This window comes from Ovis canadensis, chromosome 17 (genome assembly GCF_042477335.2).
Source record: "Ovis canadensis isolate MfBH-ARS-UI-01 breed Bighorn chromosome 17, ARS-UI_OviCan_v2, whole genome shotgun sequence".
In the NCBI taxonomy this organism is placed as follows: domain Eukaryota; kingdom Metazoa; phylum Chordata; class Mammalia; order Artiodactyla; family Bovidae; genus Ovis; species Ovis canadensis.
The window spans coordinates 39,465,004-39,476,136 of NC_091261.1; the positions used below are offsets into that span (position 1 = coordinate 39,465,004).

The following is an 11,133-nucleotide window of genomic DNA, read 5'->3' on the forward strand; positions in this document are numbered from 1 at the left end:
TTTAGAACTAAAGTTAACAAGGGTTTATCGTTTTCGTTGAAGAAAAAGAGTTAAACAATTTCTAGATTATAATTAGAACTTTCTAGAACTCTACTTCTTTATTTGATGTTTTAACTTCTGACATATTTCTTGGAATTTCATTAACAGGCTATATGGCCCACTAGCTCTCTATGGCCTTCCATAGGAGCATTAGTGAAGTCATTGCCCTTCAGTCTTATAGCATTATAAATTGACATGAGAAATTTAGAAAACAATTAGACCATAGCCATTAAAATACTCTTTGATGTAGCTCCCCCTTCCACGAATCTGTCCTAAGGAAATAATTTAAAATATGAAAAAAAATTTTAAAGGAAAATATTCAACACAGTAATGTTATTTTTTTGGAAGATCAAAAGCAACTCAAATGATTAGTTAGAAAAAGAACATTTACATATATTATGATTTATCTAATCTGGACTCTGCCTTCACCATTATGGTAGCAGCACAGAAATATGTACCTTATATATCATCTGATTGTAACTATGAAAATGATTAGTATAGAGGATGGCAGTTTTTCCTCAGGTTTTCTCTAATGTTAATGATGTGCCTCTTAAATTTAAGACTACATATTTAAACATCTTGGTAAATTGGAGCAGCTAATAGTGTTCTCTTCATACAATTTAATTTTGCTTTTGGGCACAATAAGAAATAGAATAAGCACATTTTAACAGGATACTGTTATTTCAGTATTTTGTATTACTAGGCATGACATTCACTCTTACCGCTTATATGTTGGGACACAGGAACTATCTAGTTCAAAAAAACTATATAATAATTCTGTGTGTGCATAGACTTTTTTTTTTAGGCTAGTAGTTAAGCGTGGAGAAGGCTAATACATTTTTTAATTGATAGATTGCTTGCACTTGTCTGCATTACACCATGTTGTGACAGATGGACAGTCTTGATGCCTGTGTAGTTGCCTGAGGCTGCTCTAACAGAGGAGGAAAGGCTGGGGTGACTCAGTCAGCAGATACTGGCTGACTCACGGTTCTGGAGGCTGGAAGTCCAGACTCAGGAAGACAGCAGCTCTGGTTCCTTCTGACTTCCCCAGGGGACAGTCTGTTCAGGCCTCCCTCCTCACTTCCAGTGGCCTTAAGCATTCCTTGTCTTGCTGATGGTGTCTTCCTATGTTCTTCCCTTTGTACATGTCAGTCTCGGTGTCCGAATTTCCCCTTCTTATGAAGACACCAGTCATATTGGATTAGAACCCACCCTAATGACTTCATCTTAACTTAGTCATCAACAAAGAACCTACTCCAAGTAAGGTTGCATCCATAGCCAAGGGGATAAGGGCTTCAGGGTATTTCTTTAAATATAACACAACCCCTACTAGTGCCTTAATAACTCCGTTGACCCTGATACCCTCTGATATATGCAGATGTATTGGGAAACTGGGAAAAGATTTCTTCTTTTATTACTGTTGTTTGTTGTTGTTTTAGTCACTAAATTGTGCCTGACCCTCCAGGCTCCTGTATCCATGGGATGTTCTAGGCAAAAATACTGGAGTGGGTTGGTATTTTCTTCAGAGGATCTTCCTGACCCAAGGATTAAACCCATGTCTCCCGCATTGCAGGAGAGCCACCAAGGAAGATGGTAAAGCATCTGCCTACAATGCGGGAGACCCAGGTTCGATTCCTGGGTTAAGAAGATCCCCTGGAGAAGGAAATGGCAATCCACTCCAGCACTCTTGCCTGGAAAATCCCATGGACGGAGGAGCCTGATAGGCTACAGTCCAAGGGGTTGCAAAGAGTCGGACATGACTGAGCGATTTCACTTTCACTTTCTCCTGCATTGCAGGCAGTTTCTTTACCACTGAGCCACCAGGGAAGCCCCACCTTCTCTTTTTTAAGTAATACTTTCAGTGTATCAGCAGGGCTTCCCTGGTGGCTTGGAGGGTAAAGCGTCGGCCTACAATGCAGGAGACCTGGGTTCAATCCCTGGGTCGGAAAGATCCCCTGGAGAAGGGAATGGCAACCCACTCCAGTACTCTTGCCTGGAAAATCCCATGGACTGAGAAGCCTGGTAGGCTATAGTCCATGAGGTCGCAAAAAGTCAGACACGACTGAGCAACTTCACTTCAGCATGTAAATCATTTAAGATAAGCCTCAATAGTGCAAATGTTAGTCGCTCAGTCGTGTCTGACTCTTTGTGACCCCATTGACTGTAGCCCACCAGGCTCATCTGTCCATGGGATTCTCTAGGCTAAATACTGGAGTGGGTTGCCATTCCCTTCTCCAAGGGATCTTCCTGACCCAGGGATCAAACCTGGGTCTCCTGCACTGCAGGCAGATTCTCTACTGCTGAGCCGCCAGGGAAGCCCTAAAATAAGTCTAATTCTGTAAAAATCAGGATTTCTGGAATGAGTATTTTCTGCTTCTTGACTTAATAATGTGTGCAAGATGTCACCACTTCCCTGGAAGCTCTGCGAGCACAGTGGTTCTGAGCGCCCCAGCGAACAGTGTCCGCATCACCCAAGAGCCTGACAAAAAATGCAGACTCAGCCCGCCCCTCATGACACTCTGCTTGTGAGGCCCAGGTCTGTGCTCTCACACTCGCAGGTGATGGCAGAGCAGTTTTCTAGCATCTCAAACTGAACATCCTCGTCTTAACTTCAGGTTCACTTTGCTTTGGATTTAATTCACTTTCTTTGGTGGTTTGTGACAGTGGTGGGTGGTGGTGGGGGCGGGGAGGACACCAATTTAGTCATAATGTAAAACCAGCTTTGAGCTTTGGCGTTCATAACTTGAAAAATAAGAATTTGGAGATATATTGTCATTGCATTTTGTAAGTGATAAAATGATGTTCAGATTTTTCATTGATAATTCCATGAAACACCTCCATGCCACGTACAGATCTCTAACTTGTCTTGTATTTCCCCTTAATAGAATGAAAAGTTAATTCTAGAGCATCAGGAAAAATCCAACAGACTTCAGAGGCGACTGAGTGAAGCGGAACAGAGAGCTGCTTCGGCCTCCCAGCAGGTAGGAAGCAGCCTCATTATGCCTGGATGATGAGAGTCTGAGTAAGTCACAGATTAAAAACATTCCTCAACAGTTTCCAGAGAACTAGTATTTTATTTTTATTTGACTAAGCTACTTAAAATTAGTCTCTTTAATATTTGAGATTGAAAAAGTAAACTTTAGAAACAGAAATAAACATCACCTGAATCTAGAACTGCACTGTCCAATATGGATAGCTGTAGTCACTAGCAGCTATTTAAATTTAAGTCAATTAAATTGAAATCCTCACACTAGTCAGATTTCAGATGCTCAAAAGCTGCATGAAGGCATGACTATCATATTTGGAGCATCATATAGAGCAACTCTCACAGTAAGCACTGCTCTAGAATTATGTTCTGCCTAAAACTAGGCAGGTATTCACTGAGAGATTTGAAAGTGAATTATATTGCTTTGAATATAGTGTTCCAAATTGCACTAACTGTTTTTATTGCAGTTTTTAAATAGAAAAAAAATTACCTAGCTTATAGGTTTAACTTCATTTAATGGACATTTGTATGTGACCATATAAATCTCAAATACCACATAAAAGTTGTCCAATGGGAAATAGAGTAGAAAATGCAGAACATCCATGAAATAATAAGGGACAGTTACTCATAATGCTCACATATCACGTAAATGAAATGGGCCATTTGTTCTAAAGTAGGAGCAAATAGTCTCTCCTGTTAGGAACAAAATGAGAGGAGTTTAGTGATTATAAAGATAGGCTGGAAATAGATAGTTTAGATAGAAACAAACCAAGTGTATTATTAATTATATTTGGTTATAAATTTACTGTTTTGATCAAAAATAACATTATTCTTAGATATTATTAGTCTAATAATTAACATTATTCTTGGATAATTTCATATATAGTAAAGCAAGTAAAGCAGTTAACCCTAAGTACTCACAGAATTCAGTTTGTGATATTTATAGATTTTTTTGTTAATCTGCTTCTGGTATGAGCATGGCATGGCTCTCAAAATCCAATCATAACTTGCCCTTCTGTTACCTTTCCTTCTTAAAAGTAATTATAGTTTTATCAGGTAAGTTTAATTTCTTATGAAATTATGCACTGAAGGATGAGCTCATTATTTAAGAATTCACTTATTCATTTAGATTATAAGGTTACAGGAGCCAACATGTTCAGGGCAGTATCTTGAGTGGAGGTATTTTGGTGTCCGGCAAATAACCTCATACCATTAATTAGCCATGTGACCTTGGGCAGGTTCAACATCTCTAAGCCTCAGTCTGTTCATGTTTAGGATAATAACACCTCCCTGATAGAGTTATTGAAAGATCAAAGGAGTTAACACATATAAAGCTCTTAGCATGGTCATTGAGTGGTAAATAGGTAATTAGATACATAGAAATTAAATTTCTACATCACAGTCTTTAAAGCTTCAAGTTTATCTTTTTTAAGGACCATGGTAAAGAAAGTGAAAGTTGCTCAGTCGTGTCCGACTCTTTGCAACCCCATGGACTATACAGTCCATGGCAGGCCAGAATACTGGAGTGGGTAGCTGTTCCGTTCTCCAGGGGATCTTCCCAACCGGGGATCAAACCCAGGTCTCCTGCATTGCAGGCAGATTTTTTTACAAGCTGAGCCACAGGGGAAGCGCTGTGGTAAAGAAAACGCCTGCTTAAAACCAGCTCTGCTTTTGAATATGCTATCTAGGTTGCTCATAACTTTTCTTCCAAGGAGTAAGCGTCTTTTAATTTCATGGCTGCATGCAGTCACCATCTGCAGTGATTTTGGAGCCCAAAAAAATAAACTCTGACACTGTTTCCCATCTATTTCCCATGAAGTGATGGGACCAGATGCCATGATCTTCGTTTTCTGAATGTTGAGCTTTAAGCCAATGTTTTCGCTCTCCTCTTTCACTTTCATCAAGAGGCTTTTGAGTTCCTCTTCACTTTCTGCCATAAGGGTGGTGTCATCTGCATATCTGTGGTTATTGATATTTCTCCCAGCAATCTTGATTCCAGCTTGTGTTTCTTCCAGTCCAGCATTTGTCATGATGTACTCTGCATATAAGTTAAATAAGCAGGGTGACAATATACAGCCTTGACGTACTCCTTTTCCTGTTTGGAATCAATCTGTTGTTCCATGTCCAGTTCTAATTGTTGCTTCCTGACCTGCATACAGATTTCTCAAGAGGCAGGTTAGGTGGTCTGGTATTCGATCTCTTTCAGAATTGTCCACAGTTTATTGTGATCCACACAGTCAAAGGTTTGGCATAGTGAATAAAGCAGAAATAGATGTTTTTCTGGAACTCTCTTGCTTTTTCCATGATCCAGCAGATGTTGGCAATTGATCTCTGGTTCCTCTGCCTTTTCTGAAACCAGCTTGAACATCAGGGAGTTCACAGTTCACATATTGCTGAAGCCTGGCTTGGAGAATTTTGAGCATTACTTTACTAGCCTGTGAGATGAGTACAATTGTGTGGTAGTTTGAGCATTCTTTTGCATTGCCTTTCTTTGGGATTGGAATGAAAACTGACCTTTTCCAGTCCTGTGGCCACTGCTGAGTTTTCCAAATTTGCTGGCATATTGAGTGCAACACTTTCACAGCATCACCTTTCAGGATTTGAAACAGCTCAACTGGAATTCCATCACCTCCACTAGCTTTGTTCGTAGTGATGCTTTCTAAGGCCAACTTGACTTCACATTCCAAGATGTCTGGCTCTAGGTGAGTGATCACATCATCATGATTATCTGGGTCATGAAGATCTTTTTTCTACGGTTCTTCCGTGTATCTTGCCACCTCTTCTTAATATCTTCTGCTTCTGTTAGGTCCATACCATTTCTGTCCTTTATCGAGCCCATCTTTGCATGAAATGTTCCCTTGGTATCTCTAATTTTTTTGAAGAGATCTCTAGTCTTTCCCCTTCTGTTGTTTTCCTCTATTTCTTTGCATTGGTCGCTGAAGAAGGCTTTCTTATCTCTTCTTGGTATTCTTTGGAACTCTGCATTCAGATGCTTATATCTTTCCTTTTCTCCTTTGCTTTACACCTCTCTTCTTTTCACAGGTATTTGTAAGGCCTCCCCAGACAGCCATTTTGCTTTTTTGCATTTCTTTTCCATGGGGATGGTCTTGATCCCTGTCTCCTGTACAATGTCATGAACCTCATTCCATAGTTCATCAGGCACTCTATCTATCAGATCTAGGCCCTTAAATCTATTTCTCACTTCCTGTATAATCATAAGGGATTTGATTTAGGTCATACTTGAATGGTCTAGCGGTTTTCCCTACTTTCTTCAATTTAAGTCTGAATTTGGCAATAAGGAGTTCGTGATCTGAGCCACAGTCAGCTCCTGGTCTTGTTTTTGTTGACTGTATAGAGCTTCTCCATCTTTGGCTGCAAAGAATATAATCAATCTGATTTCGATGTTGACGATCTGGTGATGTCCATGTGTAGAGTCTTCTGTGTTGTTGGAAGAGGGTATTTGCTGTGACCAGTGCATTTTCTTGGCAAAACTCTATTAGTCTTTGCCCTGCTTCATTCCGCATTCCAAGGCCCAATTTGCCTGTTACTCCAGGTGTTTCTTGACTTCCTACTTTTGCATTCCACTCCCCTATCATGAAAAGGACATCTTTTTTGGGTGTTAGTTCTAAAAAGTCTTATAGGTCTTCATAAAACCATTCAACTTCAGTTTTTTCAGCGTTGCTGGTTGGGGCATAGACTTGGATAACTGTGATATTGAATGGTTTGCCTTGGAGATGAGTAGAGATCATTCTCTCATTTTTGAGATTGCATCCAAGTACTGCATTTCGGGCTCTTTTGTTGACCATGATGGCTACTCCATTTCTTCTGAGGGATTCATGCCTGCAGTAGTAGATAAAATGGTCATCTGAGTTAAATTCACCCATTCCAGTCCATTTTAGTTCGCTGATTCCTAGAATGTCGACATTCACCCTTGCCATCTCTTGTTTGACCACTTCCAATTTGCCTTGATTCATGGACCTGACATTCCAGGTTCCTATGCAATATTGCTCTTTACAGCATCGAATCTTGCTTCTATCACCAGTCACATCCACAACTGGGTATTGTTTTTGCTTTGGCTCCATCCCTTCATTCTTTCTGGAGTTATTTCTCCACTGATCTCTAGTAGCATATTGGGCACCTAATGACCTGGGGAGTTCCTCTTTTGGTATCCTATCATTTTGCCTTCATGACCAACCTAGATAGTATATTCAAAAGCAGAGACATTACTTTGCCGACTAAGGTCCGTCTAATCAAGGCTATGGTTTTTCCTGTGGTCATGTATGGATGTGAGAGTTGGACTGTGAAGAAGGCTGAGCACCGAAGAATTGATACTTTTGAACTGTGGTGTTGGAGAAGACTCTTGAGAGTCCCTTGGACTGCAAGGAGATCCAACCAGTCCATTCTGAAGGAGATCAATCCTGGGATTTCTTTGGAAGGAATGATGCTAAAGCTGAAACTCCAGTACTTTGGCCACCTCATGCGAAGAGTTGACTCATTGGAAAAGACTCTGATGCTGGGAGGGATTGGGGGCAGGAGGAGAAGGGGACGACCGAGGATGAGATGGCTGGATGGCATCACAGACTCGATGGACGTGAGTCTGAGTGAACTCCGGGAGATGGTGATGGACAGGGAGGCCTGGCGTGCTGCGATTCATGGGGTCGCAAAGAGTCAGACACGACTGAGCGACTGAACAGACTGAACTGAAAACCAGCTCCCTGGAGTTGGACAGTAACAAGGGTCCAGTTACAGAACCTTGATGATATAATCCAATTGGCATCTACTCCCATCCCTTTCCCAACAGCATTAAACCTCAACAGTCCATGCTAATATTTCTCCTGTTATTTAAACTCTCCAATGGCAGATTCTCCTAATCTCTTTGTGAGCCTTTTAAAAAATATTTTGTCAGTAACTGCCTTACAGATTTTTCCTTAAATTTTTTGTTCCTGCCATTCTGTTCTCATTTGAAGACAGAAAGTAATCATTGACCATTTTCCCCAAACACAAAGAGGAATTTATTCCCTGGGGTTAGTATTTTTTTTTTCTATTTTAAAAGTATTCAACTCATAAACTTTGTTTCTAAGACATATATTCAATTTTTAAAAATCTTTATCTTTGCCTTCTCTGAATCCTTTCTAACTTTGCCATATTCTTCCAGAAATTGGGAACTGCTATTAGAAATAATATCCTGCTAAGGGACTTCCCTGGTGACTCAGACGGTAAAGCGTCTGTCTACGACACTGGAGACCCAGGTTCGATCCCTGGGTTGGGAAGATCCTTGGAGAAGGAAATGGCAGTCCACTCCAGTACTATTGCCTGGAAAATCCCATGGACAGAGGAGCCTGGTAGGCTGCAGTCCATGGGGTCGCAAAGAGTCAGACATGACTGAGCGACTTCACGTTCACGTTCAAGGGCTTGATATTCAGTAAAGTAAAGGGGTTAAAAGATTATTATTGTCTCTCACATGTTGTCTTTACTCAGGCAGTCCAGCCTCTCCTCATTGGCTCAGCACAAACCCTGCACTGTAGTCATTGAGTCATGCTGGGAACGTGCTATTCTGATCAATGATTTCTGTAGGGCCTTCATCCGTCTTGGAACAATGGTATAGACGGTTAGAGTGCATCACTCTAAACTACTGAATGCCGCATGGTGTTCTTTTCACTGCATGGGATTTTTAGAAACCAGCGTGGTGACACAAAACCTAGAAACTCTGAAAATAAACTAATGTGACTATGTACGATTTCAGATTTCTGCGTATAAAAGTAACGTGAGTGACAAACTGAGAAAAGTAGTCGCAGTATATGATAAAAGGCTCATATTCTAAACAGAGTAGCTAAGCAACAACAACCCCAAAGAAGTGCTGCAGTGGAGCAGAGTGCGCAGAAGATGAAAGACAGATGGAATAACGCAGACTGCTTAGTAGGAGACTAAGTAGGAGACTGCTTAGAGTGCTTTATCATTCTTCAAGAAAAGTGAAGCAATAACGTGCATGTATTCTCACGTAGGATACTTCAAGAAATTTGTTTAGAGGCTGGAAGTGGTGGTTGTCCCTGGAAAGAGGGATGTGGAGTGAAGGAGGGAGACGGGAAGACTTCCTTTATGCTGTGTGCTCTTTTGTACCGTTAGATATTTTTCACCGTGTGTCTATGTCATCAGTTCCAGCTTAATATTTAAGGATTATTTTCTCAGTAGACTTACTATGACCTGTCATCATCTTTTTATTATCAGCCCTGCACTGTGCTGGCTTGCACTTAGTTTGTGTTCTAGTCTCTTTCCTGGTTAACGTTTAATCTAGATGCCTTTCATCCGTTAAATATGTTTTGAAATTGTAAGTATATCACTGAGCTATGGAAAGTCATACTTGACACACATATCTCTAGTGTAATCATTTTGAAGTCTCAAGAGTAAAAGAGAAATGAACGCAAGAAGTGACCTCTTACAAGACGTCTTGCAATAAAGTTATTTTCAGTAATTATAAGTTGTGATGCATTACACTTTGTACTAGTCTAAGATTTTCCATAGAAAAAGTTAACTACTTACTGATTGTTCATTTCAATTGCAGCTCAGTGCGATTACAGTGCAGAGAAGAAAAGCAGCCTCCATGATGAATCTGGAAAATATATAAAATTATTCAGCGTTCACTCACAGAACCCTAGAATTGGGGAAGTGGTTGACCAGAAGTGTATTAAAATGGTAAAACCTGTGTAGAGGGCCATTTTGCACAAGCGTTTTCCATTCTGTTTGGAGGGTTATTGTAAACCAGAAGAGTGACAGCTTCCTGTAAGTAAAGAAAAGATGATCCAATATTGAGCTTCAGTGGAGCATAAAGCCAGCTGGGGAGAACGCATTGCCTTCATCAACGTGTCTATTTTTTAATTCCTCCTTTTTCCCTTGGAAAAGCATCATAATTTTCAAACTATGCTAATCATGAGAAAGAGGTTTTTTTTTTAAATGCAAGAATTTTAGTATTTCAGGCTTTAGGATTTGAGAATTTCACATCTGTTACTCATAACTCATTTTTAAAGTTCCCAAGTATCCGTTTTATTATGAACTCACATGTAATAAATTATGTACTTCCTAAAATGATGCTGTCATGTATTTTTAATGTATAATTGTAGTAGTTCATTTTTACCTTATGTGATTTTCAGTATTTATCAAATATTGATATTTAAGAATTTGGGAAGGTTCTCATTTGTCTGGGGTTTTGGATTTTGAGGTGGCGTTCTTTTGTTTTGTTTTCGCTATTACTCAAAGCAGTATGGATCAAAGGGAATCCTAAGTTCTGAGACTGCGTGCTACTGAACTATTGCCATCCTGTTGATTTTCATAGACCCACTGTAGTCACTCCTCTCTGCTGCTAGTTTGAACATAGTGCTCGCTGCTTTCTGTGATCGGCTTAGGTGGTTTTGCACCTGGACAGAAAGTTAGGAGACCATTGCGACAGTCCAAAGACAATGAGGTGGCATGAGAATGCGGACGTGTAAATGTCCAGCCAGCAGTCAGAAGTTTAGGACTGGTGCCAACAAATGGAGATAGTCGTGGACTCTTTGGCCTGGAGCTGAGATTTGAAACCACGAGGGCAGGGGTGGGCCTCAAGGCCCTGTGTGATGCACTCTCACTACCTCTTCCCCTCCACTGCTTGTGCTCTCTCCCTGAGGATGCCCTTCTGTACCTCCTATCATTACGCTATCCTCCTCCTCCACACAGGGTCTCTGCTCACACTTTGCCATTTGCATATCCTTCAAGTGTGCAGCTCCCCACAAACCCCTGCCTCAGGCTCAGTAAGGTCCCTTTGTTGTATTGCTCTTAATCTATGCTCTGTTTTTTCCTGTATAGCACTTAACAAAATCTGTAACTCTTTTTGAAGTTTTTACTGTAATGTTATCTCCTTCCCAACAGACTGCAAGCTCCTTGAGAACAGAACTGTCCATCACTCATCGTTGTATCCTTAGCACTCAGCATGGCTCCCGGAGTATGGAAGGTGTTCAGAGCTGTCTGCTTAAAAACTGAAAAAGAGTCTTTAAGGAGAGACCTTAGAAAATATCTTTATTGGTTGAATGAGCTCAGGAAGAAATGTCATTGGAGGAGACTGCATAGGAGCAGGGAGAGGC

General features: G+C 40.6%; 1 protein-coding gene across 6 annotated transcripts in view; it reads left to right on the plus strand.

Annotated features, from left to right (window-relative positions):
• Positions 1–10,105, plus strand: part of SCLT1 (sodium channel and clathrin linker 1) — a 252,549-nt gene extending 242,444 nt beyond the window's left edge. For 4 of the 6 annotated variants that reach the window (XM_069557538.1, XM_069557536.1, XM_069557542.1 and 1 more), the window contains 2 exons: positions 2,925–3,020; positions 9,585–10,105. In XM_069557538.1, the coding sequence (XP_069413639.1) occupies positions 2,925–3,020; positions 9,585–9,647 (159 nt within the window). In that variant the 3' untranslated portion in view covers positions 9,648–10,105. Of the gene's footprint in view, positions 1–2,924; positions 3,062–9,584 lie in introns of all 6 variants that reach the window. The other 2 variants (XM_069557539.1, XM_069557537.1) reach the window with 1 other exon arrangement.
• The last annotated feature ends 1,028 nt before the right edge of the window (positions 10,106–11,133 follow it).